The following is a 22,678-nucleotide window of genomic DNA, read 5'->3' as shown; positions in this document are numbered from 1 at the left end:
ATGAGATGGTGATTTTGGAATTAATTTCTGATCAATTAGGCGGCTGCCGTTGTGAGAGTGTTGACCATGAAGATAAGTTGTGAGAGTGTTAACGATATGAAGAATAATATAGTGAGTCTTGTTTACCCAACTTTAAAAAGGTTCTGTAAAATCTGTTTTGTGTACCTGGGATGTGATGCAGGGAAAATGGGATGGGAAATAGGTAAAACCAGAAAAAATTACCATACTCTCGATAAATTTTTTTCAGCCCATCCAAAATCCCCGTGGTCAATCCATCGGTGACGTTGCAATGACTTTTCCTAATTTTTGGTTTTCTGTTTTTTTCTGACGTGTTATGTCATTTTCTATTTTTCTATCTTCCAAAATAAACATAAGGGTTCTCTGATATTGTTTTCATCGATCAAGGGTTTTCACTTAACGAGTGCGTAGTTCTTCCTAATAAAAACGGCGAAGGTAAGTTTTGTTTTCGTTGGTAGGATTTAGGTCATGCTTTTATAAGATTTGATTTTTTTGAAGAAGTTTATAGAAGAATTTTAAACAATCAAAATGGTTTATCATTGTTTCTGTATGATTGAATTTGTAAAGCAATAGGACCAGAGACAAGTGAATAGATTTTCAAACACTAGAAGCCGAGAAGAGGTGGAAGACGGAGATGGTCTTGACTTAATTTCTCTTCCTAGTCATTTACCCCTCAAGTTTCAATCTTTGGAATCTGGTGATGGAGATGGCCTTGATTTTGTCTAAATTCAATTAGCTCGTCAAGATCCTGGTAATTCACTCACTCACTCACTCTCAATTATTATTATTATTATTGCATTTTTCATGTATAGCCAGTTTGAATTTGAGTTTCAAAATTAGAACTTGTTCTTGAACACTGGACATTGGGCTTGTGATTTGATTTGTTTTTTGGGTTCAATCTTAAAGGAACTGTTGGAGAATTTATATTTAGATTGAAAATAAATTATGTATTTTTTTTTTCTTATCTTCAGAACTGAATGTCATGTCTCAGCTAATTACATTATTTGGGAAGCTGGGGAACCAAAACATTTTGAGTGGAAATAAGGCTAAGGCCTAAGAACTAGAAGTCTAGTATGGAGCCTTTTGAAAGCGAAAAATAAAAATGTTCTTTGTAATTATAGCCTAGTTTGTAAGTGTAATGGGCATTAGAATAGGTTAGACTACACATTTGTTCGTTTCTTTTAAGCTGTACATTTCATGGTATCATGTTCATTTAAAAATATTGATATGCTAAGAGATACATTACTGGCTTTTTCATTTTATATGACTTCTGTTTTAGAGTAGAGTATACATATTACTACTTTCACACTCTTATCTTATTCAGGTAGAGTAAACTGAACTACCTGAACTACGTACAAGTTGTCTTGTATTAGTTGCTGTCAAGTGAGTGTGAAACTACACACCCGGAAGACTTGATCTTTAGTTATGATCATAAGTGCCTGATAAACAAGATTAACCACCAGGAGACAGGTCATCTAAGTCACAGTAACTGTTACAGTCCAAACCAGAACTTCATTATAAATCTCTGCCCCGGTTTACAAGTAGGAATGGTATTTTTCTATTTTCTGCAATAAGGTTCGATCACCTTAATTTTTTTTTGGATATTGAGCTAGAGTCACAGTGGAACTATGGGCAATGAAACTGGGTTTGAGCATCTCTAGCTGCAGTGTTTCACTTAAAAATCAAAGATGCATGTTATGCTAGTGAACTTTATAATTAGTGAACTTTAGATGAATCTGGGGGTATATTTTGATCACAGAACTTAGAAATAGCCTATACTTCTTTGCGTTCGTGCTACAGGTAATGAAAAGTTTCTGTATTCAGGTAAAACTCAAACAGCCAGCAAATCTGGTATTATTGGCATGACTCAGTATTGGAATGTTAGTTAAAGGTACACCTGCGTGTTCTTGTTGTCATCAATGCAAATACATTTTTAGGAGTTTGGGATAGTTACTGATATTCTATTATTAAGTCTATAAGATTTAATAATTTTTAAATAACTGAAACAACAGTAAGTTTTAACAATTCAAAATACGATGGTACCACATTATAAATACGTAAGGAAAAGTAAAAAGGTCTGTGATTAAACCCATTGTCAGACAACTACTTTTTTTTTGAGTAAACCAGCCGCTCAAATTTGCTTGCAAAGAAATGGTAGCATCCTCATTTGTATGTGCGGCATTGGCTAAATGTGCACTTCTCCATGGCTGAGCTCCTCCAAAAGCAGGCGCAATACTATCAACATGCGCAGAAAATACTCCATGTCCAAAAGCAGGCGCAACACTATCAACATTCCCAGAAAATACTCTCTGTGTATGTGCCCCATTCTCAGAATGAATATATGGTATTCTGATGCAGTTGCATCGTTGCCAACGCTTCCATATAAAGATCTTTGTGGTGCCCGAAACTGTTCCGTAGTATTTCTTATGTTTTCGATTCTTTGGAGTTCAGCGAAGTGCTGTAATCATAAACAATATAAACAAAAAGACTCAGACCCTATATATGTTCATCTTTGCTACTGTATTTTGCGAGTGGTGCTACATGTACTACCTCAAAGAACTTTAGCAACACATGCATGATTATAAGGAACCAAACACTAAATCAAAATACTGTAATACGGTATGAATTGACTTTGAAAGAAACCATGCATGTACTAGTACTCCATTTTCCTTTTTACATGTTCGTTTCTTAACAGAAAATCCAGTCTTGTACGCATAGTTATTATAAAATTCAAATAACTCATCAGCATTTTCAAACCTCATTCCAAGTTTCGGCTCGACTGTTTGATCACCATGGTTACTATCATCATCCAATCACTGCCAGACATTTCAGGTTCCTCAATCTCCAATTCGTTTCCATTCATGACTGCATGTACAATAAACATATATAATTAAGTTAGATTAAAAAATTTAAGCTATATATATATATATATATATACTAAGTAACTTGAGTAAGCTATCAACTGGTCGGTAAACTTCTAGGCTTCAACTTCAACAGAAATTTCTAGGCTTACAAATGCATTAACTTGAAGACCCAATTAGAGATGCAAATGATTTCTACTTCAACAGAAATTTCTAGGCTTACAAATGCATTAAGTACGACAAACCTCTAGATATTATTATAAATGAATCTAAAACTATTGAAGGGACAGTGAGAATAAAGATCAGCTAATGCATGCACGATGAATTATTCAAAATTGAATTCTACAACTCCGACTGCATTATCAATAGTAATCAAAACCGTGAACATTTCATTGAGGTGCCATCCCAAAATAATCAAACATAGAAAAGATTACTATGGATAATACTTTTTTAAACCCTATATGATTTAAGATTACCATAATTATTTTTTTAAACCCTAATTATTTTTTTTTAAGATTCGTGATAAACAAAATCATGTTTAAACTTTCGTTAATCTTATGAGAAGTTGGATACAAGTTACCTGTTGGCTACTTCTTCTTCTTATTTGTTGGTTTCAAGTTCTGATATATGGGTTGGTGATGGTGCGGTAACTGAGAGAGTTGGTTTTTCTTTCTTTTTCTTTTCGTATTTTTTCTTGGTTTCCAGATTTAAAACAAAAAGAAAAAAACCAAAATAATAATAAAACAGAGAACCAAAGATTGGGAAAAGTCATAGCCACGTCATTAGCGGATTGACTGTGGGATTTTAGGTGGGCTGAAAAGAATAATTGCCCATTCTCTGTTTCTTTGGAAGTAAAGAGGCGAGAATTCAGTTCTGTTTATGGGTGAAAACTATTTCTGCTGGTTTTGGTAATTTTGGGTGTGTGTGGATGAGAAATGAATCTAAACCCTAAACAAATGCACTGCACGGGAGTGCTTTTGATTCGAGAGATCTATCTATACAATTTTGGCCTAAACCAAGAAATGGCCGTTCCAGACTTGCTTCGGTCACAAAGTGAAGGAGATGGAGTTGATCTTAGGGAGGGAAGCGAAGAAGGTGTTGAGATTGTGAATGTGTTGGCTATTTATGACTTGTATCAGAATGTTGAACTGGCTTGCACAATGTAAGCTGTCAGCTCTGGTGTTTTCTGGATACTGTGACAACACTTGGTTTTTCTGTGCTTGTCTCTTGTGTTTTGGAAATAGACGAAGGACCTATTTATACAGGTCATTGAGCGCAAAACCCTCATCTCATAGGAAGTGGAGGAAGTTGAGTAATGGAGTAGTGGGGTCGTGTAGGTGATTGCACGATCACGTCTTTGCCCACTTTTCCCATCATCGTTAACCGTCCATGCCTCCTGACACGTTTTTATGATGGCGCGTTGCATGCTGCACGCTGTAAACCGCCAGACCAATACCCCAGTAAATATCCCCCAGTTTGTGACATGCTTGATGTCTCGAATGAGTAGATCGTGGGACCCACAGAGAGTAGTATACGGTGCTAAGTTAAATAACTAAGTTATTTAAGAAATCGATATTCATGAAATATCGTGTATGTTCGATGCATGTAATGCATTGTAAACGATCAGCATGTATGAGGCATCGATGTTTTAAAGCTTTTCTGAATAAGTCGCGGAGCAAGCGTCTTGAAATAACATCACGTCCAACCATCTTCAAGTGATCGTTTGGAGGCTGCATGGGCGAGCCATGCTCTGGACGATCACTTCCTATGAATGACTGGCGGACGGTGATCATCGAGGTGCCTCACTGGTCGTCTAGCTTTTAACCTAATCTTTCGACCAAGCTAGCGAAGTTGGACGGACGAGATGGTTAACGACTCTCATTTGCGACCGTTGATGGAATATTAGGGTTTTTAAGAGGTGCCCAAGCATCACTCTTTTGCTCGATCGAATTCAAGCATGGACACCATTTTTGGTGGACCGACCAAGCATGCATGTAGACGGCCTGCCGATGTACATGTCCATGCTGTCTCGTCTCAAGAAGATGCGATCTAGGCCACTCAATTTGACCGACAAAGGCGAGTGGTTGAGATCGGTTTGCGGCAGAAATCCATTACTGCAAATGATTTGAAAGTTGCATGTCATGCCACTTTTGGGCGTGCTTTTCGAGGCGCTCAGCCATGGTTGGCATAGGTCGATCGGTCACACGTATAGGTGGGCCCATGGTGATCACGTTGATACTCTCTGGACCTCCTTAATCTATATCTACACCCTCCATCCAAGCTAGCAAAGATGGATGGTCGTGATCAAACTGGGGCAGTTATGCAATGCCACAAACCCTAATTAGGGTTTTGAAGCAGTCACGCACGCATGACTTCGGCCAAACGGTTTGGCAGGCTATGCTCATTCTTTGGGGAGACCGACCGTGTGGGGCCCATATTGGGCCGACGGTGAACATGTGTGTACCTGCCCGATGGTCCTAAGCGCGATCTAAGCCATCCAAACATGTAGGCGAAGTTGGATGGTAGTGATCGGTTTAAGACGCTAGTGGAGTTTCCACGACCCTCTAAGCATCACGCCAGCCTCACTTCGAGCAAACGTTCATTGCTCTAGGGATAGGTCGTGAGAAAACCGATCAAGTGGGTACAAAGAGGGACCGCCAATGTGGGAGTTGGCGTTTCAATGATCATTCACGGGATGATCTAAGCCGTCCAACCAGGCTGGTGAAGTTGGACGGTCGTGATGACTTTAAGACTGCTTTGAACAGTCTAAGCTTGTTGAGCTTCTTCCAAAGCAGCGCAACCACCCTATTTTAGGGCTGAAGTTTGATGTGCTGGGAGGAGTTCGTGTGATGTTCGACCGGTTAGGGCATAAGTGGTCCCGCCGGTGGTCATCACGATGCTCGCGTACTCTTGCCAGGGTTTGGTTAGGCTTGTTAAATTGCATGACCAACTTGTGTGGTCGCGATTGTTTCTGAGACTGATTTGGACAATCTAGATTTCCTTTAAGGAAATTAAGCATGCTCGATCGGGCCAATATAAGCACGCCGATGTGAGATTCTCTTTGTTAGAGAGCGATGTATCATGTACGCGTATTTTATGCATTCTCGAATTTGACACTTGGAGATTCATGCTACTCTGCTGAGAGTGAACACTCAGTCGTCATGTCATGCCAAACATGAGAGTTAGACGAGGAACAACATACGAAATACTAGGTTAATCATGCATTAATTAATAATGCTAAAAAATTCACAGAATATTTGGGATTGTTGCTACATGCACCATTCTGGGTGAATTTTATGTATTTATTGAATTGCTTCAAGTAAATAAAGCGAGAGGTTTTCTGCGCTCATCGCTTATCAAATGACTTTATCCTTTGCAGGATGTCAGCATATTAATTTTGTTTTTACAATTTTAGCCCTGAACTAAAATCCACCATCAACATTAAGTCCCCTGCTGATGAGTGCCAAATAATGTATATATCTATATCTTTTTGTTGGCAATTAACTCATCTTTTGTGCATTAATTCTCCATTTTAACCCATATTCTGTATTTTCATTGTTTTCAAGAATAAATATTTTTCTTACTTAATTTTGCATTTTTAGGTAATAAATGAAGTTCGGATGAGTCGCGGAGCGAAAAGAGCAGAAAAGTAGTGAAAAGCCGGGAGGAATTACACAAGGAAGCCGCGAAGAATGTTGTGCGCAAGACCAAAAAGCTAGGAATGGGCTTAAGAAGGAAGAATTGTTCTTAAAGAAGAAATGGGCTCAGAATTATCCCAAGCCCAACTTATCTCCCAAACCAAAACCCAAATCCATAACCCACTTCTCATGTAGCCGTCAGATTGGATCCATATCATCATCCAACGGTCGCCTCCTCTTCGTGCATCAAAGTCTGAAATTCCTGACCAACACTACAGCACCTAACTCCATCTCACGCTGTTAGTTTCGTTGTATCTCTTCATCCGACGGTCTCTGAAGGCTATGTTCCATCTTATCGTTGGATGCATTTCAGATGTATCGATCAAACGCCTATTACTCGCCTAACATCGAAATCTGATGAGCCCGCCTCACACTCGAACAACCTAACCCTATACCCATCAAACCAAATAGACCTTACCCAATTTCTCTTCGATCTTCTCTTCCCCCCCTCTATGCAACAGAACCACCTCTCCCTGCCACCCTCTGCCCAGCCACCTTCCATACCTGCCACAGCCACCAAACGTCGCCATATCTACCACCATCACCTACCCTCCCTTTTTCCCCCTCTCTCTAGCCCCTTATTTCACTGATTTCTCACCATTCCTTTCTCTGAAACCCTAGGTGAGAAATCAGTAAAATAAGTGAGTCTATAGACGAATTCGAAGCGTGCAGGAAGGCTAGAAGGAGATGTAGCAACGTGGGTCGAAGTCAGAAACAACTTTCATCATGATTGGTGAGATGAATTTAAAACCCTAGTTTTACTGTTTTTGGGGGAAATTTAGGGATTTGGTTTGTAAACCCTAATTGGGTGTCCTGGGTATAAATAGGGGATATGTATTATGTGTAGAAGGTGTTCTTGGATTAACCAAGTAACCAATTAGGGTTAAATTTCAGTTTTGATATTTTAATTTTAATTCGATTTAGTTCCAGTTTCAATTTAGGTTTGTTTTAATTTTCAATTTCAATTTCAATTGTTATGTTTTAATTCCATGTGTGATGTTTAATTTCCTGTTTTTATGGTTTAATTTCATGTTAGGGTTAGTTTACTGTTGTGTGTCAATGCTAGGTTAGAGCCTTAGAGCATTGAGTTGATTGAGCAGTGGGGAGAAACTAGTGCTCACTAGTGACTGTGAGCAAGCTGGTTCTCTTCCCACTCTAGATGAATGCCTAAAGCCATTGCCTTGGCTTTGCTTTTCTTTTCTTTTTTTTTTTTTAACTGTTTTGTTACTTCTTCTCCTCCCTGCCCTTGGCTAACAGCCTTGGTTTATTTGGTTTTGTTTCCAGTTACCTTTGCTTCACTATCACATTTACTTCACTGCCTTCACTAGTTCAGTTACAACCATTGTTCACTCTTACACAGTTTAACCTCCACTGTCACTATCTCACTGCCACTTAGTTACTTGTTTAGATAACTTTAGTCTAGGAAACTTCAATACACCCAAGTCCCTGTGGAATGACCCTGTTCTTGCACACAAGCTACAACTGACCCTGTGCATTTGCAGGTATCACTGTAGGCTGTCTTTTGCTCTTATTTTATACATATCCCAAAGCCTACCAAGTTTTTGGCGCCGCTGCCGGGGATTGGTGCTGTGTTTTCTCTTGTAGTTTTATTAGCTGTTTTTGCATTTCACTGCATAGCATTTGCATCTGCATCTGCTTCACTTCATTTGCTGTTGGACCTGCTGTTCTGAACCTGTTTTTCCTCTGCTGGGACGCCACCAAGGAAAAGAACCAAAACCCAACTGGGTTTTTGCAACAATATCAGAGCAGCTGGGCTGTGCTTAAAAGGTAACCCATTTAAGAGAACCCGAATTGTGGGCTTCCAATTTTTTAATTGTGGGCTTGTAATATTAAAGCCAATTTTTGGGCTTCTCTTATTTTCTGTTGGGTTGTAATAATTTATTTGTGGGCTTGTATTTAATTTTTGTGAGCTTGTTTAATTTGGACTTGTATTTTGTATTCTGGGTTTTTAAACCCAGCTGAGCTTGTAACCGATCACGCTAGGTTAACTCGTTAGTGAGCCGAGTACCCAAATTCTAGGCCGAGATTTTGGACTCAGTTTCACCAAACGTTTTCAAACCAGCTGAGCCAAAGCAAACACAAAACCAACAGTGGGCTTGCTCCCATTCAAAAACCAAATTTTATTTTCTTTTGAAAAAAAAAAAAAAACCAAAATTTTTCTTTTTCCCATCAAAACCAAATGTCTCCCGACAAAACCAAATTTTTCCCAAAAAGTCCAATCCCATTAAAAACCAAATTTTCTTGTAGATAATGTGTTAGTTAAATTTCCTTTTGTATATATTTTGTGCTCATCCATTGTGACTCCGAATATGTTGGAGTTTTGCCTTGGATAACGGAGTTTTAATTCTGCTTTCGCCGAAATCGGGTATTCTCTCTCCTTTTACTCTTTTCAGCATGTCCCTTTCCATATGTTGCATTTTAATTCTTTCCATATTTTTAAACATTGAGGACAATGTTTAGTTTAGGTTTGGGGGTATAGAGTAGATACCATGATAATATGCCATAATTGAAAACGAACTCCTTCTTCTTTTTGAAAAAATCGAAAAAATTCAAAAAAATTAAAAATTAAAAAATCATAAAAATGGAGCTCATTTACCTTGAAATGTTGACTCTTGTGCAAATATGTATTTTTATTAGGAGTCTTAGTCTAGATATTTAGGCACCCTGATTCTAGCACAATTCACATAGTGATAAGAAATTTGCACGCGCACGATCTACCAATACATGTATGGCCTCGATCTTCAAGGTGTTTGATAGGAAGTTACGATTGCCAATCACTTTAGAATACTGAACGAAACTTGACTAGCTTGTTCTTTGGTTGGTTGGGATAGAAGGTGGAGGTTACATTAAGAAAGACAACCATTCGAATTTAACTGGGTGCATCAAAAAGGGCTACCTCTTGCAAAGTGTCATGTAATTTTTGTTTCCTTTTGTATATGTATCAAAAGTATTTCCTTATGCAAAAAAAAAAAAAAAAAAAAAATCAAAAAAAAAAAAATTCAAGTATTTTTCAATTCCATCCTCTCTTGTTCCAAAAATAAAAGAGAGTAGTCAATGTAAATAAGAGTCATGTAAAGAGTCATTTTGTTGTTTCATTGTAATAAGCAAGGAAGGGTGTATGCCATTGATGTACAACGCGAGTAATTGTGAAATACCTCCAACTCATTCACAATTCTCGTAAAGTCCGGACAGCTAGCTAGATTTCGACCTTGGTTCTTAGCCTGAGAAACTATCTCTTGGTGATTAGTAGTCATAACATCCGATCTTTCTTTACACATGTGTAGATACACTTTACACTCTTATCACATGTCTTTTTTGTTATCAGTGCTAGGATTGTGCCTTTGATAGCTAGATTGACATCTCCATTTTGCTGTGAGCTTAAACTGACTTGCACATGTCACATTTTATGGAATCTGAGCTTATATTTTGACCTAGAACTTTGTAGGTACGTTCTAAGCAAACCTTCACGAGACTTCAACTCGTCCACTAGGGACACTTAGTGGTTTAAAAGGCTTAGTGCATACGCTAAATGCATTCGAGAGACCAGCGACAGTGGTATAGTTAGGATTTCCTTAGTTTTGTTTTACTTGAGGACAAGTAAAATTCAGGTTTGGGGGTATTTGATGAGTGCCAAATAATGTATATATCTATATCTTTTTGTTGGCAATTAACTCATCTTTTGTGCATTAATTCTCCATTTTAACCCATATTCTGTATTTTCATTGTTTTCAAGAATAAATATTTTTCTTACTTAATTTTGCATTTTTAGGTAATAAATGAAGTTCGGATGAGTCGCGGAGCGAAAAGAGCAGAAAAGTAGTGAAAAGCCGGGAGGAATTACACAAGGAAGCCGCGAAGAATGTTGTGCGCAAGACCAAAAAGCTAGGAATGGGCTTAAGAAGGAAGAATTGTTCTTAAAGAAGAAATGGGCTCAGAATTATCCCAAGCCCAACTTATCTCCCAAACCAAAACCCAAATCCATAACCCACTTCTCATGTAGCCGTCAGATTGGATCCATATCATCATCCAACGGTCGCCTCCTCTTCGTGCATCAAAGTCTGAAATTCCTGACCAACACTACAGCACCTAACTCCATCTCACGCCGTTAGTTTCGTTGTATCTCTTCATCCGACGGTCTCTGAAGGCTATGTTCCATCTTATCGTTGGATGCATTTCAGATGTATCGATCAAACGCCTATTACTCGCCTAACATCGAAATCTGATGAGCCCGCCTCACACTCGAACAACCTAACCCTATACCCATCAAACCAAACAGACCTTACCCAATTTCTCTTCGATCTTCTCTTCCCCCCCTCTATGCAACAGAACCACCTCTCCCTGCCACCCTCTGCCCAGCCACCTTCCATACCTGCCACAGCCACCAAACGTCGCCATATCTACCACCATCACCTACCCTCCCTTTTTCCCCCTCTCTCTAGCCCCTTATTTCACTGATTTCTCACCATTCCTTTCTCTGAAACCCTAGGTGAGAAATCAGTAAAATAAGTGAGTCTATAGACGAATTCGAAGCGTGCAGGAAGGCTAGAAGGAGATGTAGCAACGTGGGTCGAAGTCAGAAACAACTTTCATCATGATTGGTGAGACGAATTTAAAACCCTAGTTTTACTGTTTTTGGGGGAAATTTATGGATTTGGTTTGTAAACCCTAATTGGGTGTCCTGGGTATAAATAGGGGATATGTATTATGTGTAGAAGGTGTTCTTGGATTAACCAAGTAACCAATTAGGGTTAAATTTCAGTTTTGATATTTTAATTTTAATTCAATTTAGTTCCAGTTTCAATTTAGGTTTGTTTTAATTTTCAATTTCAATTTCAATTGTTATGTTTTAATTCCATGTGTGATGTTTAATTTCCTGTTTTTATGGTTTAATTTCATGTTAGGGTTAGTTTACTGTTGTGTGTCAATGCTAGGTTAGAGCCTTAGAGCATTGAGTTGATTGAGCAGTGGGGAGAAACTAGTGCTCACTAGTGACTGTGAGCAAGCTGGTTCTCTTCCCACTCTAGATGAATGCCTAAAGCCATTGCCTTGGCTTTGCTTTTCTTTTCTTTTCTTTTTTTTTTAACTGTTTTGTTACTTCTTCTCCTCCCTGCCCTTGGCTAACAGCCTTGGTTTATTTGGTTTTGTTTCCAGTTACCTTTGCTTCACTATCACATTTACTTCACTGCCTTCACTAGTTCAGTTACAACCATTGTTCACTCTTACACAGTTTAACCTCCACTGTCACTATCTCACTGCCACTTAGTTACTTGTTTAGATAACTTTAGTCTAGGAAACTTCAATACACCCAAGTCCCTGTGGAATGACCCTGTTCTTGCACACAAGCTACAACTGACCCTGTGCACTTGCAGGTATCACTGTAGGCTGTCTTTTTCTCTTATTTTATACATATCCCAAAGCCTACCACCTGCCTAGCACTTAATAGTTGCACTATTGCGGGGTAGGCATTAGATGGTGACAAATAAAGATAAAAATTATGAGACAAAGTTAGATGTTACCAGGAGAAATGGGTCGTCCTGTCCTTGGAGCATGTCACGTTCAAGAGGTGTCCAGGTGAGCATTCCCCTAGCATGATGTCGGTTGTCCCCAGGTAGATTAGGCATATGGTTGGTTGGATTCTCAAACTATTCATGACGAGGTCGTAATCCTAGACTCAAAGAGAACGTTGATGTAGCTTCCGGAGCGAACGTCGAGACGGCTCCTGGAGAGAGAATTGAAGCAGCTTCTGGAGAGAACGTCGAAGTGGGTCTCGGAGAGAGTGTTGAATCATCTTCTGGATCGAACGTCGAGGCGGCTCCTGGAGAGAGCGTTGAAGCAGCTTCTGGAGCGAACGTCGAAGCGGGTCCTGGAGAGAGCGTTGAAGCGGCTTCTCCTAGAGCGAGTGTTGAAGAGGCTTCTTCTAGAGCGAGTGTTGGAGCAAGCTTCTTCAGGAGAGAGCGTTGAAGCGGCTTCTCCTAGAGCGAATGTTGAAGAGGCTTCTTCTGCAGCGTTGAAGCAACTTCTGCTGGAGAGAGCGTTGAAGCGGCTTCTGCTTCAGTTTGACTTCCCCTTGCGAATTACATGCTTCTTGATTGACCACCTCTCTTGTGTTGAAGAAGTCCTTGACTCTGTCCGTAGTGGTTATGGTGAAGCTCGGGATTGGCAGTCTTCGTATAGTGGTAAAGCTTGTCTCATCATTAGAGGGAGAAGCTAATGATGGAACCGATAGCTTCCTCGATGCTGCCTCATGGAATGGAAAAGAGGGATACAGTCCCCTGCCCACGAGTATCCACTGAGCCTTCGACTTATAGATGTTGTCACGTTAGGTTCATTAAGCCGTCTTTACGTCTGCGTTGCGTTTCATAGACTTCCATAAATATCACTGGCCTTTGACAATACGTCTGCTCTCTTGAGTATATCCTCGTCTTTGGACATCTTAGAATGATAACGTGCTTGCATCTCTCTAAATTCACCATCTTTGAGATGGGAAGTGTTAAGCAGTCCCCAGTCATACTCCTTTGCCATTATCATCTTTGGATCGTGTCTTTGAGGAGTAGGGAAGTTCTTTCATGCGAATGACTTAACTAATAAGTTCTGCAAATATGATGAAGCTCTTGACATGGAGAATTTGTATGTACCTCTTAAGTCCCAGGTGCAATCTCCTTTGGTAACGCAACTACTTCTTCTATGGTAGACGAAATTATGAAAGCGTCTCTTATTGATGTTGCTGCCGTCAAGCCAGACATGGAATATCTTGGACGTTGTTTCATCAATGTGGCAGTCGTGCATGTGGTGCTGAAGTTGGAGTTGGGGATCTTGGACGTGCAGAATGTTGTATCTCGGTGGTTTTCCTCTTGCTGCTTCAGCGGAACTGCTTACAATAGGCTGAAGGTTGTATTTCCTGTTGGTGAGATGTATGCTTCCGAGAACATCATGAGGCTCTTCGTTACTGGCAGGCTTGTTCTTCTAGCAGGGCAGGTGCTGTCGCAACTAAGCGTTTAGCATCTTCACGGAGTTCAGAGGATGTCTGAAAGCGAAGGTTCTTCGACAAAGCACGATAGACGGGTATCATCCTATTGATACACAATTACACCACTTGTTGCTCAGTCATATTTGGATCGTGACCCTCCAGTTTCTGAATTCGGGACCTCTTGACATAATCATTTGGATGTTCGTTGTTTCGCTGAAGCATTCTTCTTAAGTCTGACAGAGTGATTCGCCCAAGCTGCGGATTCTTTCTCGACATGATGATGCGGACATCGCTATCTTCTTGAGGATGCTCCCTTGAGGTGTCGGCTCCAGTAGATCTGAATATGTCCCGGGCTCGCTCTCGTCCGGGCTGACATAATAGGCTAACCCTTTATGATGATTTAGAGATGACAATATTCGTTGAATCTTCCGAAACGCTTCCTGTTGTAGTGCGGTCCAGACGAAACTTGCTCATTTCTTCAGCAAGGGGGTGAATGAAGCAACAAGCTGGGATAAACCAGGTATAAAACTGTAGTTCACCCTTCCCATGAAGCTTTGGAGTTCCTTCACAGTTCGTGGAGGCAACATCGTGAGGATAGCTTGGGTCTTGGATGGGTCCACTTTGATTCCCTCAGCGGTCACCTTTCGAACACTTGTCATAAGACTTCTGTGTGGGCCGCCCGAGCTTTTGATTTGACTACTATATCATCCACGTAATCTTCAACTTGCTTATGCATCATGTCGTGGAATATTGCCATCATAGCGCGTTGATACGTTGCACCGGCATTAACCAAATGACATTACAGTATAATACAAATTTCCGAGAGGAGTTCGAAAAGCTGTCTTACTCGCGTCATGCTCATACATCTTTATGTGATTGTAACCGTTATATCCATCCATGAAGGAGAACACCCTGTGTCCACTGGTGGCATCCACTAACATGTAGATGTTAGGTAGAGGAAAATCATCGTTGGGGCAGCATCTGTTCAAGTCTCTGAAATCCACGCAACACCTGATCTGTCCATTTTTCTTTTTTACCATAACCACATTATCCAACTAGGTTGGATGATGAATGGGTTTGATGAAGCCAGCAGCTAGAAACTTCTGAATCTCAGTCTCGATTTGCTCTTCTACCTCGTGTCTGAACTGCCTCGGAGACTGTTTAACCGGCTTGGATCCAGGTATGACATGTATATGATGGGTGACCAATTTTTCATCTAAACCGGTCATTTTTTCATACGTCCAAGCGAATATGTCCTGGTACTCTTTGATAAGTTTCACGAGCTTCGTGCGTTCATCCGTACAAAAGGTTGAGCCGATGGATATAGGCCTAGGAGATTCCTCATTCTCGATGTTAATGATTTCGAGCTCATCAGTTGTGGAGTTGGTGCCATCTTGCAGATGTCATGGAGCATCTATCACTTCTTCTTGTGGCTTGTCGTTGTTGTAGCATTCCGTTGGGCAAGGAGACTGGGTAACAGTCTCCTCCGCTAATTGCCAACAACGGCATCGATACACGGTTTTCCCTTTCTGATCATGGCTCTCCACAAAAGTTCGCCCCCTCTTAGTGTGAGCGTGGGTCGTGGCTTCACATGATGAAGAAGAATTGGTACGTCTTGTCAGCAAATATGCATCGTGGGACTTAGCCTTCAATGATGCAAGTCGGTCTTCTTCCTGGATTGACACCCACGTGGGGAGTGGGGTGCAATGAACTTTGTCTGATTCTTCCCGCAGAGCTTCTCTTAGTTAAAACAATTCCGCTCCACATATTGGTGCGTAAGGAGACAATAATGCAGGAATGCGAACGACTTCTTTATTCATCATAGTCTCTAGGCATTGGTGATACGTCGAGGGGACGATCCTATTGTGATGAAGCCATGGTCTCCCAGTATCATATGGTAGTCCGGCTCCTTTTTTATGACTTCGGATTTCACCTTTGATTGGACAAGCCCTACAGATAAATTCAGATTGACATACCCGTACGTGTTGGTTTGGTTTCCTTCTGTCATCGTGGTAGGCTGTCGCACGATCTTGCTTGGGCGAACCTTGGTCGCCTTGAGTGTCTTGAGAATAATCACATTCGAAGATGCTCCCGTGTCGATGAGATCCCTTTTGAAATATGAATCCTTGATGCGTGCAGTAACGTGTAGGGCCCGGTTGTGACCTTCTTACGCCCTCATGTCTTCTTCTGTAAATGTGATATTATTCACAAACATCTCTGGTGTTTTCGAGGCTTCTGGACGCAAAGGAGTTAAATGCACGTATAGGGCTATCTTGTTGATCGTAGCAAACGTCTCCGCCCGCTGATTCTTCGAGAGGTGTAAAAATTCGCATAAACTTTCTACTGGAGAAGCTGCTTCCTAGTCCACCGGCCTCTGGTTCATAGTGAAACTATTGACTTGAGGAGGATCGTTGCGAGTATCAGTCCCCAGTGTAGAAATCTTTGTGACAAGAGAACCGATCATATCTGATGTCATCTTGATGAGGGGATCGAGTATGTTGTTTATTTTTTCTTTGATCAGGTCCAAGTTCTTCGTGTGAATCTCCTGCACCCGTGCTAACTCGATCAATGTTGGGATTCTTCTGGTTACACCACCAGATATACCGTTGGGAACAGTGGTATCTTCATTGGAAGAACTTCGACCGGGATCTGAAATTGTTGGGGCAGTCCTTAGACCAACCATTTTGAATATCAACCAAATGGGATTGGGTATTGAAGAAATTGACTTCACAACCGATAGATTAATCTCCCACTATGGTCGCCAATTGTTTATGGGTGAAAACTATTTCTGCTGGTTTTGGTAATTTTGGGTGTGTGTGGATGAGAAATGAATCTAAACCCTAAACAAATGCACTGTAAGGGAGTGCTTTTGACTCGAGAGATCAATCTATACAATTTTGGCATAAACCAAGAAATGGTCGTTCCAGACTTGCTTCGGTCACAAAGTGAAGGAGACGTGGTTGATCTTAGGGAGGGAAGCGAAGAAGGTGTTGAGATTGTGAAGTTGTTGGCTATTTATGAATTGTATCAGAATGTTGAAATGGCTTGCACAATGTAAGCTGTCAGCTCTGGTGTTTTCTGGATACTGTGACAACACTTGGTTTTTCTGCGCTTGTCTCTTGTGTTTTGGAAATAGGCGAAGGACCTATTTATACAAGTCATTAAGCTAAAAACCCTCATCTCATAGGAAGTGAAGGAAGTTGAGTAATGGAGTAGTGGGGTCGTGTAGGTGATTGCACGATCACGTCTTTGCCACTTTTCCCATCATCGTTAACCGTCCATGCCTCCTGACACGTTTTTGTGATGGGGCGTTGCATGCTGCACGCTGTAAACCGCCAAACCAATACTCCAGTAAGTATCCCCCAGTTTGTGACATGCTTAATGTCTCGAATGAATGGATCGTGGGACCCACAGAGAGTAGCATACAATGCTAAGTTAAATAACTAAGTTATTTAATAAATCGATATTCATGAAATATCGTGTATGTTCGATGCATGTAATGCATTGTAAACAATCACCATGTATGAGGCATCGATGTTTTAATGCTTGTCCGAATAAGTCGCAGAGAAAGCGTCTTAAAATAGCATCACATCCAACCATCTTAAAGTGATCGTTTGGAGGCTTCATGGGCGATCCATGCTCTGGCCGATCACTTCCTGTGAAAGAGTGGCGGATGGTGATCATCGAGGTGCCTCACTCATCGTCTAGCTTTTAACCTAGGCTGTCCGACCAAGCTGGCGAAGTTGGACGTACGAGATGGTTTGCGACTCTCATTTGCGACCGTTGATGGAATTTTAGGGTTTTTAAGAGGTGTGCAAGCATCACTCTTTTGCTCGATCGACTTTAAGCATGGACGCCATTTTTGGTGGGACCGACCAGGCATGCATGTAGACGGTCTGCCGGTGTACATGTCCATGTTGTCTCGTCTCACGAAGGTGCGATCTAGGCCACTCAATTTGACCGGCAGATGCGAGTGGTTAAGATCGGTTTGCGGCAGAAATCCATTGCCACAAAGGATTTGAAAGCTGCACGTCATGCCACTTTTGGGCGTGCGTTTCGAGGCGCTCGGCCATGGTTGGCCTAGGCCGATCAGTCACACGTATAGGTGGGCCCATGGTGATCACGTTGATACTCTCTGGACCTCTTTAATCTATATATACACCCTCCATTCAAGATGGCGAAGATGGATGGTCATGATCAAACTGCGGCAGTTATGCAATGCCGCAAACCCTAATTAGGGTTTTGAAGCATTCAAGCACGCATGACTTCGGCCAAACGGTTTGGCAGGCTATGCTCCTTCTTTGGGGAGACCGACCGTGTAGGGCCCATATTGGACTGACGGTGAACATGTGTGTACCTGCCCGATGGTCCTAAGCACGATCTAAGTCATCCAAACATGCAGGCGAAGCTGGATGGTTGTGATCGGTTTAAGACGCTAGTGGAGTTTCCACGACCCTTTAAGAATCACGCCAGCCTCACTTCGAGCAAGCGTTCATTGCTCTAGGGCTAGGTCGTGAGAAAACCGATCAAGTGGGTACAGAATGGGCCCGCCAATGTGCGCGTTGGCGTTTCAATGATCATTCGCGGTATGATCTAAGCCGTCCAACCAGGCTGGTGAATTTGGACGGTCGTGATGACTTTAAGACTGCTTTGAACAGTCTAAGCTCGTCGAGCTTCTTCCAAAGCAGCGCAACCACCCTATTTTAGGGCTGACGTTTGACGTGCTGGGAGGAGTTCGTGTGATGTTCGACCGGATAGGGCATAAGTGGGCCCGTCGGTGGTCATCACGATGCTCGCCTACTCTTGCCAGGGTTTGGCTAGGCTTGTTAAATTGCGTGACCAACTTGTGTGGCCGCGATTGTTTCTGAGACTGATTTGGACAATCTAAATTTCCTTTAAGGAAATTAAGCATACTCGATCGGGATAATATAAGCACACCGATGTGAGATTCTCTTTGTTAGAGAGTGATGTAGCATGTATGGGTATTTCATGCATGTCTCGAATTTGGCACTTGGGGATTCATGCTACTCTGCTGAGAGTGAACACTCAGTCGTCTTGTCATGCCAAACATGAGAGTTCGGCGAGGAATAATATACAAAATACTAGGCTAATCATGCATTAATTAATAATGCTAAAAAATTCACAGAATATGTGGGATTGTTGCTACATGCACCATTCTGGGTGAATTTTACGTATTTATTGAATTGCTTCAAGTAAATAAAGCAAGAGGTTTTCTGCGCTCATCACTTATCAAATGGCTTTATCCTTTGCAGGATGTCAGCATATTATTTTTGGTTTTACAATTTTAGCCCTGAACTAAAATCCACCATCAACAAGTTCCAACTAGTAAAAATGTTAATAAACAAGCACAAACAGTCTATCCCACTTTGACGGGGAATGGGATTTCTGCTTGATAGGAAAAATCATTATTAAAGGGAAAATGTCGTATGATGTTGTTGAAAATACTATTCAATTCACTTGGAATTTTATTCCCCCGGAAGATGTTAAAATCATTGAAGTGGATACTAATGTGATGATTTTTAAGTTGAAAAATAAAACCGTGGTGGACAAAGTGATAGATGAAGGGTCACGGAACATTGATGGTTACTTGGTGATTCTCTTTGATTACTTATATGGACTAAGTCATCAAGAACTTGATTGGACTCAACAAGCTTACTGGATTCAGCTGAAGTATATTCAACCAGAGTATATGACTGTGAAAGTTGTGGAGGAAATGGGTAAACTTTTGGGCGAAGTCTTAGCAATTGAACCAAAAAATGCTATTCCAGTTGGAGGTGTGCCAGTGAAAGTTTGGGTGAAAATTGATCTGTTAAAACCATTAAGAAGGGGTGCTTTAGCTATCACTGCTGCTGGAGTAACAAAATGGGTAAAATTTTACTATGAAAAACAACCTAGAAAATTATGCCCAAAATGCAATATCATTAATCACTGTGAGGGGGCTTGTAAGGCAGCTATTGAATATGTTGAAGCTCTTCATAAGCATCCACTGCCATTTGGAGGTGTTGGAAGATTGAAAAAGTCGCTTACTGCTAGAACTAGTGCATCTTCGACTCCTAATCAGAATTCTAGAATGAATGGAAGGAACATTACCTTTACTCCTCAAGATGGGGTTTCTGTCAAGATTTCTTCTGTAACTGATTCTAATGAAGTTCAAGCTAGGCTAGGAAAAAGAAAAAGGTTTATTGAGAACAAACAAGTTTCAGAAGATGCTGATCAAGGAGAAGGTAATGAAAATAACACTGAAGGTAACTCAGGAAATCAAACAACAACTAAGACCATGCATAGGGACAACCAATCTGGAATCAATGGTGGGGAGAATGAGTTAAATCCTTTTCTTAGTACAAAAAAATATTTTTAAAAATTTTATATTTAAAATTCCTGGTATTTACTTTGATAACATGAAATTCTTGTCTTGGAATGTTTGTGGTTTTGGTAACAAAAACACTAGGAATCATCTTAGATACCTTGTTAGATCAAATGACCCAGATGTAATATTTTTGATTTAAACTAAAAATATTTCAAGGAAAATGAGGAATTACACTTCAAACCTTAAATATCCTAATATTTCTCTAGTTGAACCAAATGGTTTATTTGGTGGTCTTTGCCTGATGTGGAAGGAGGGAGTAGAACTCAAATCTTAGATTCTAAATTAAATCTTATCAATTGCAAAACTAGAATTGATGCTAGAACAAAATTTTCTCTTTTCACATTTATTTATGGTGCTTTGGATGATTCTTTGAGAGATGCTCAGTGGGCCTATATGAATAATTTGGCTACTCAGTTAAATTTGCCTTGGATTTTTATAGGCGATTTAAACTTTGTGTTGACTCAAGATGAAAAGGAAGGGGGTAACCTCATATCCCAGACTGTTTTGGATGACTCTAATAGAAGGTTAAATGTAAACGGTCTTCATAGTATGTCTTTTGTTGGGAATCCTTTTACTTGGTCTAATAGGAGAGCTGGTCATGAGATTATTTTAGAAATACTTGATAGGGTTCTTTATAATTTTGAGTGGATGAATTTATCTCCCAATTCTACCTCTTTTCACCTCATTCCTTTAGCTAGTGATCATTGCCCAATTTTGCTGGTAACTGATAGAATTCAGAATAATACATACAAGCCTTTTAGAATGAATAGGACATGGCTTAGAAATCCTTCTTGTAAGGAGGTCATTAAAAATAATTGGATTGTTTCTGATCCTGGTTCTAATGCTTATAGAGTCACTAGAAGTCAACATAATATTAAAGTAGCTTTGAGGTACTGGAATCATCATGGCTTTGGAAGCATTAACACTTAAATTGCTAAGACAAAAGCCCAAATAGAAGCTCTTTCTAATGGTAATAGTATTGCTAATCAGAACGAATCTCTTGTAGACCTTGAGAAAAATTTAATTCACTGGCTTGATGCTCAAGCTAATTTCTGGAAACAGAGAAATAGAGATGAGGATCTTAGAAATGGAGATAGAAACACTGCATACTTTCATAATAAGGTGAATTTTAGGAAAAAAATAACTAATATTGATACTCTTAAAAATACTATGGGTGTTTGGGTTTCCGATAGGAATGACATTGCTTCAACTCTAAAAGATTATTTTTTTTATATGAGTAGAACTACTATTCCTGATGATCCTACTGAGTATTTTGAATCTTTTTCTCCTTGCATTGCTGATTCTGAAAATAGCATGCTTACTAGAATTCCTGATAGTGATGAAGTTAAACATGCTATATTTAGTATGCAATCATGGAATACCCCTGGTCCTGATGGGTATCCTCCTGGTTTTTATCAACAGATGTGGGATGTTGTAGGTGATGACATAGTTAGAATGGTTCAGTCCTTTTTTCACTCTAAGCATATTCTTAAACAGATCAATCATAATTTTACTGCTTTGATTCCTAAAAGAACTGCCTCATTAGCCCGGTTGATTTTCGTCCTATTAGTCTATGTAATGTCACCTATAAAGTGATCTCTAAACTCTTAGCTAATAGACTGAAACCCTTTCTTGATAAGATAATATCTCCATCTCAAACTACTTTCCTCTCCGGTAGACCGATTACTGATGATATTGTCATAGCTCGTGAGTTGATTGACACTATGAAAAAACTAAGAAAAAAGATGGTTGGATGGCTGTAAAACTAGATATGTCAAAGGCATTTGATAGGGTTGAGTGGAGTTTTTGATTGGTTCTATGAAGAGTTTAGGTTTTTCTGATGACTGGTGTGCTCTTATTAATCAATGTATTTCCACAATGACCACTTCAATTCTTCTTAATGGTTCCCCATGTGATGTTTATAAACCTCAAAGAGGACTGAGACAAGGTGACCCCTTATCACCGTATTTATTCATTCTTTGTATCTAATCTTATGTAGAGCTCTTTATTTTGCTGAAAGAAATGGTGAAATCATGGTATTACCGTAACAAAAACAGCTCTTCTATCTCTCACCTTTTTTTTGTGCAGATGATTGCTTAGTTTTTACTAAATCTAGACTTAATGAAGTTGTAGCTTTAGCTAGAATTATTGAGCAATTCAGTAAGTTCTCCGGCTAATCAGTGAACTTTGATAAGTCAGGTATAGCATTTAGTTGTAAGGTGCAAGAAAACATCAAACTTCAAATTGCTGGTATGCTGAACATTCAAAGAATGGCTCTCCAAGATAAGTATTTGGGTGTGCCTCTTTTACTTCACAAAAGTAAAGTTGAATCTTTCTCTCATCTAATTGATAAATTTTCAGTTAGACTTTCTCCCTGGCAATCTACTTTCCTTAATCAACCAGGTAAGACTACCCTGACTCAATCTATTTTAGGTTCTATATCTAATCATCATATGGTTGTCTTCAAAATACCGAAAAAAATCACTGACAAAATGGATGCTGTGCAGAGAGACTTCTGGTGGAATAAAAAAGAGAATAGTAATGGTTCCTTTCTTAAGAAATGGAAAAGCATTGCTCTACCTAAAGACTTAGGGGGTCTAAATATAAAACAATATGAAATTATGAACCAAGCCCTTCTGGCTAAACTTACTTGGAGAATGTTTGAAAACCCATCTTCCCAATGCTCTTCTATTCTGAGATCCAAATACTTTGATAATTTTAATCC

The 22,678-nt window shown here is 40.0% G+C and overlaps 1 protein-coding gene and 1 long non-coding RNA gene across 2 annotated transcripts; both read left to right on the top strand.

Moving 5' to 3' along the window:
* Positions 1–332: 332 nt before the first annotated feature.
* LOC113332080 lies at positions 333–1,280 on the top strand. Its single transcript, XR_003351331.1, has 3 exons — positions 333–453; positions 586–769; positions 990–1,280. It is a non-coding gene; the product is annotated as an uncharacterized LOC113332080 (long non-coding RNA).
* Positions 1,281–19,005: 17,725 nt separating this feature from the next.
* On the top strand, positions 19,006–21,549 carry LOC113332106. Its single transcript, XM_026578780.1, has 3 exons — positions 19,006–19,831; positions 20,393–20,843; positions 20,931–21,549. The coding sequence occupies exons 1-3, from the start codon at positions 19,006–19,008 to the stop codon at positions 21,547–21,549; spliced, it is 1,896 nt and encodes a 631-aa protein (XP_026434565.1).
* The last annotated feature ends 1,129 nt before the right edge of the window (positions 21,550–22,678 follow it).

The sequence above is a fragment of the Papaver somniferum genome, unplaced genomic scaffold (genome assembly GCF_003573695.1).
Source record: "Papaver somniferum cultivar HN1 unplaced genomic scaffold, ASM357369v1 unplaced-scaffold_128, whole genome shotgun sequence".
Lineage (NCBI taxonomy): Eukaryota > Viridiplantae > Streptophyta > Magnoliopsida > Ranunculales > Papaveraceae > Papaver > Papaver somniferum.
The sequence above is the reverse complement of the archived record's forward strand: the minus strand, read 5'-3'. Positions and strand labels throughout refer to the sequence as shown.

Excerpts from the sequence above, each read along its gene's own strand:
- LOC113332106 (XM_026578780.1), top strand. The coding sequence starts at position 19,006 with ATGTCGTATGATGTTGTTGAAAATACTATTCAATTCACTTGGAATTTT. Across the intron at positions 19,832-20,392 it reads TAATGAAAATAACACTGAAG|GCGATTTAAACTTTGTGTTG; the intron begins GTAACTCAGGAA and ends GGATTTTTATAG. Across the intron at positions 20,844-20,930 it reads AATATTAAAGTAGCTTTGAG|TATTGCTAATCAGAACGAAT; the intron begins GTACTGGAATCA and ends TAATGGTAATAG.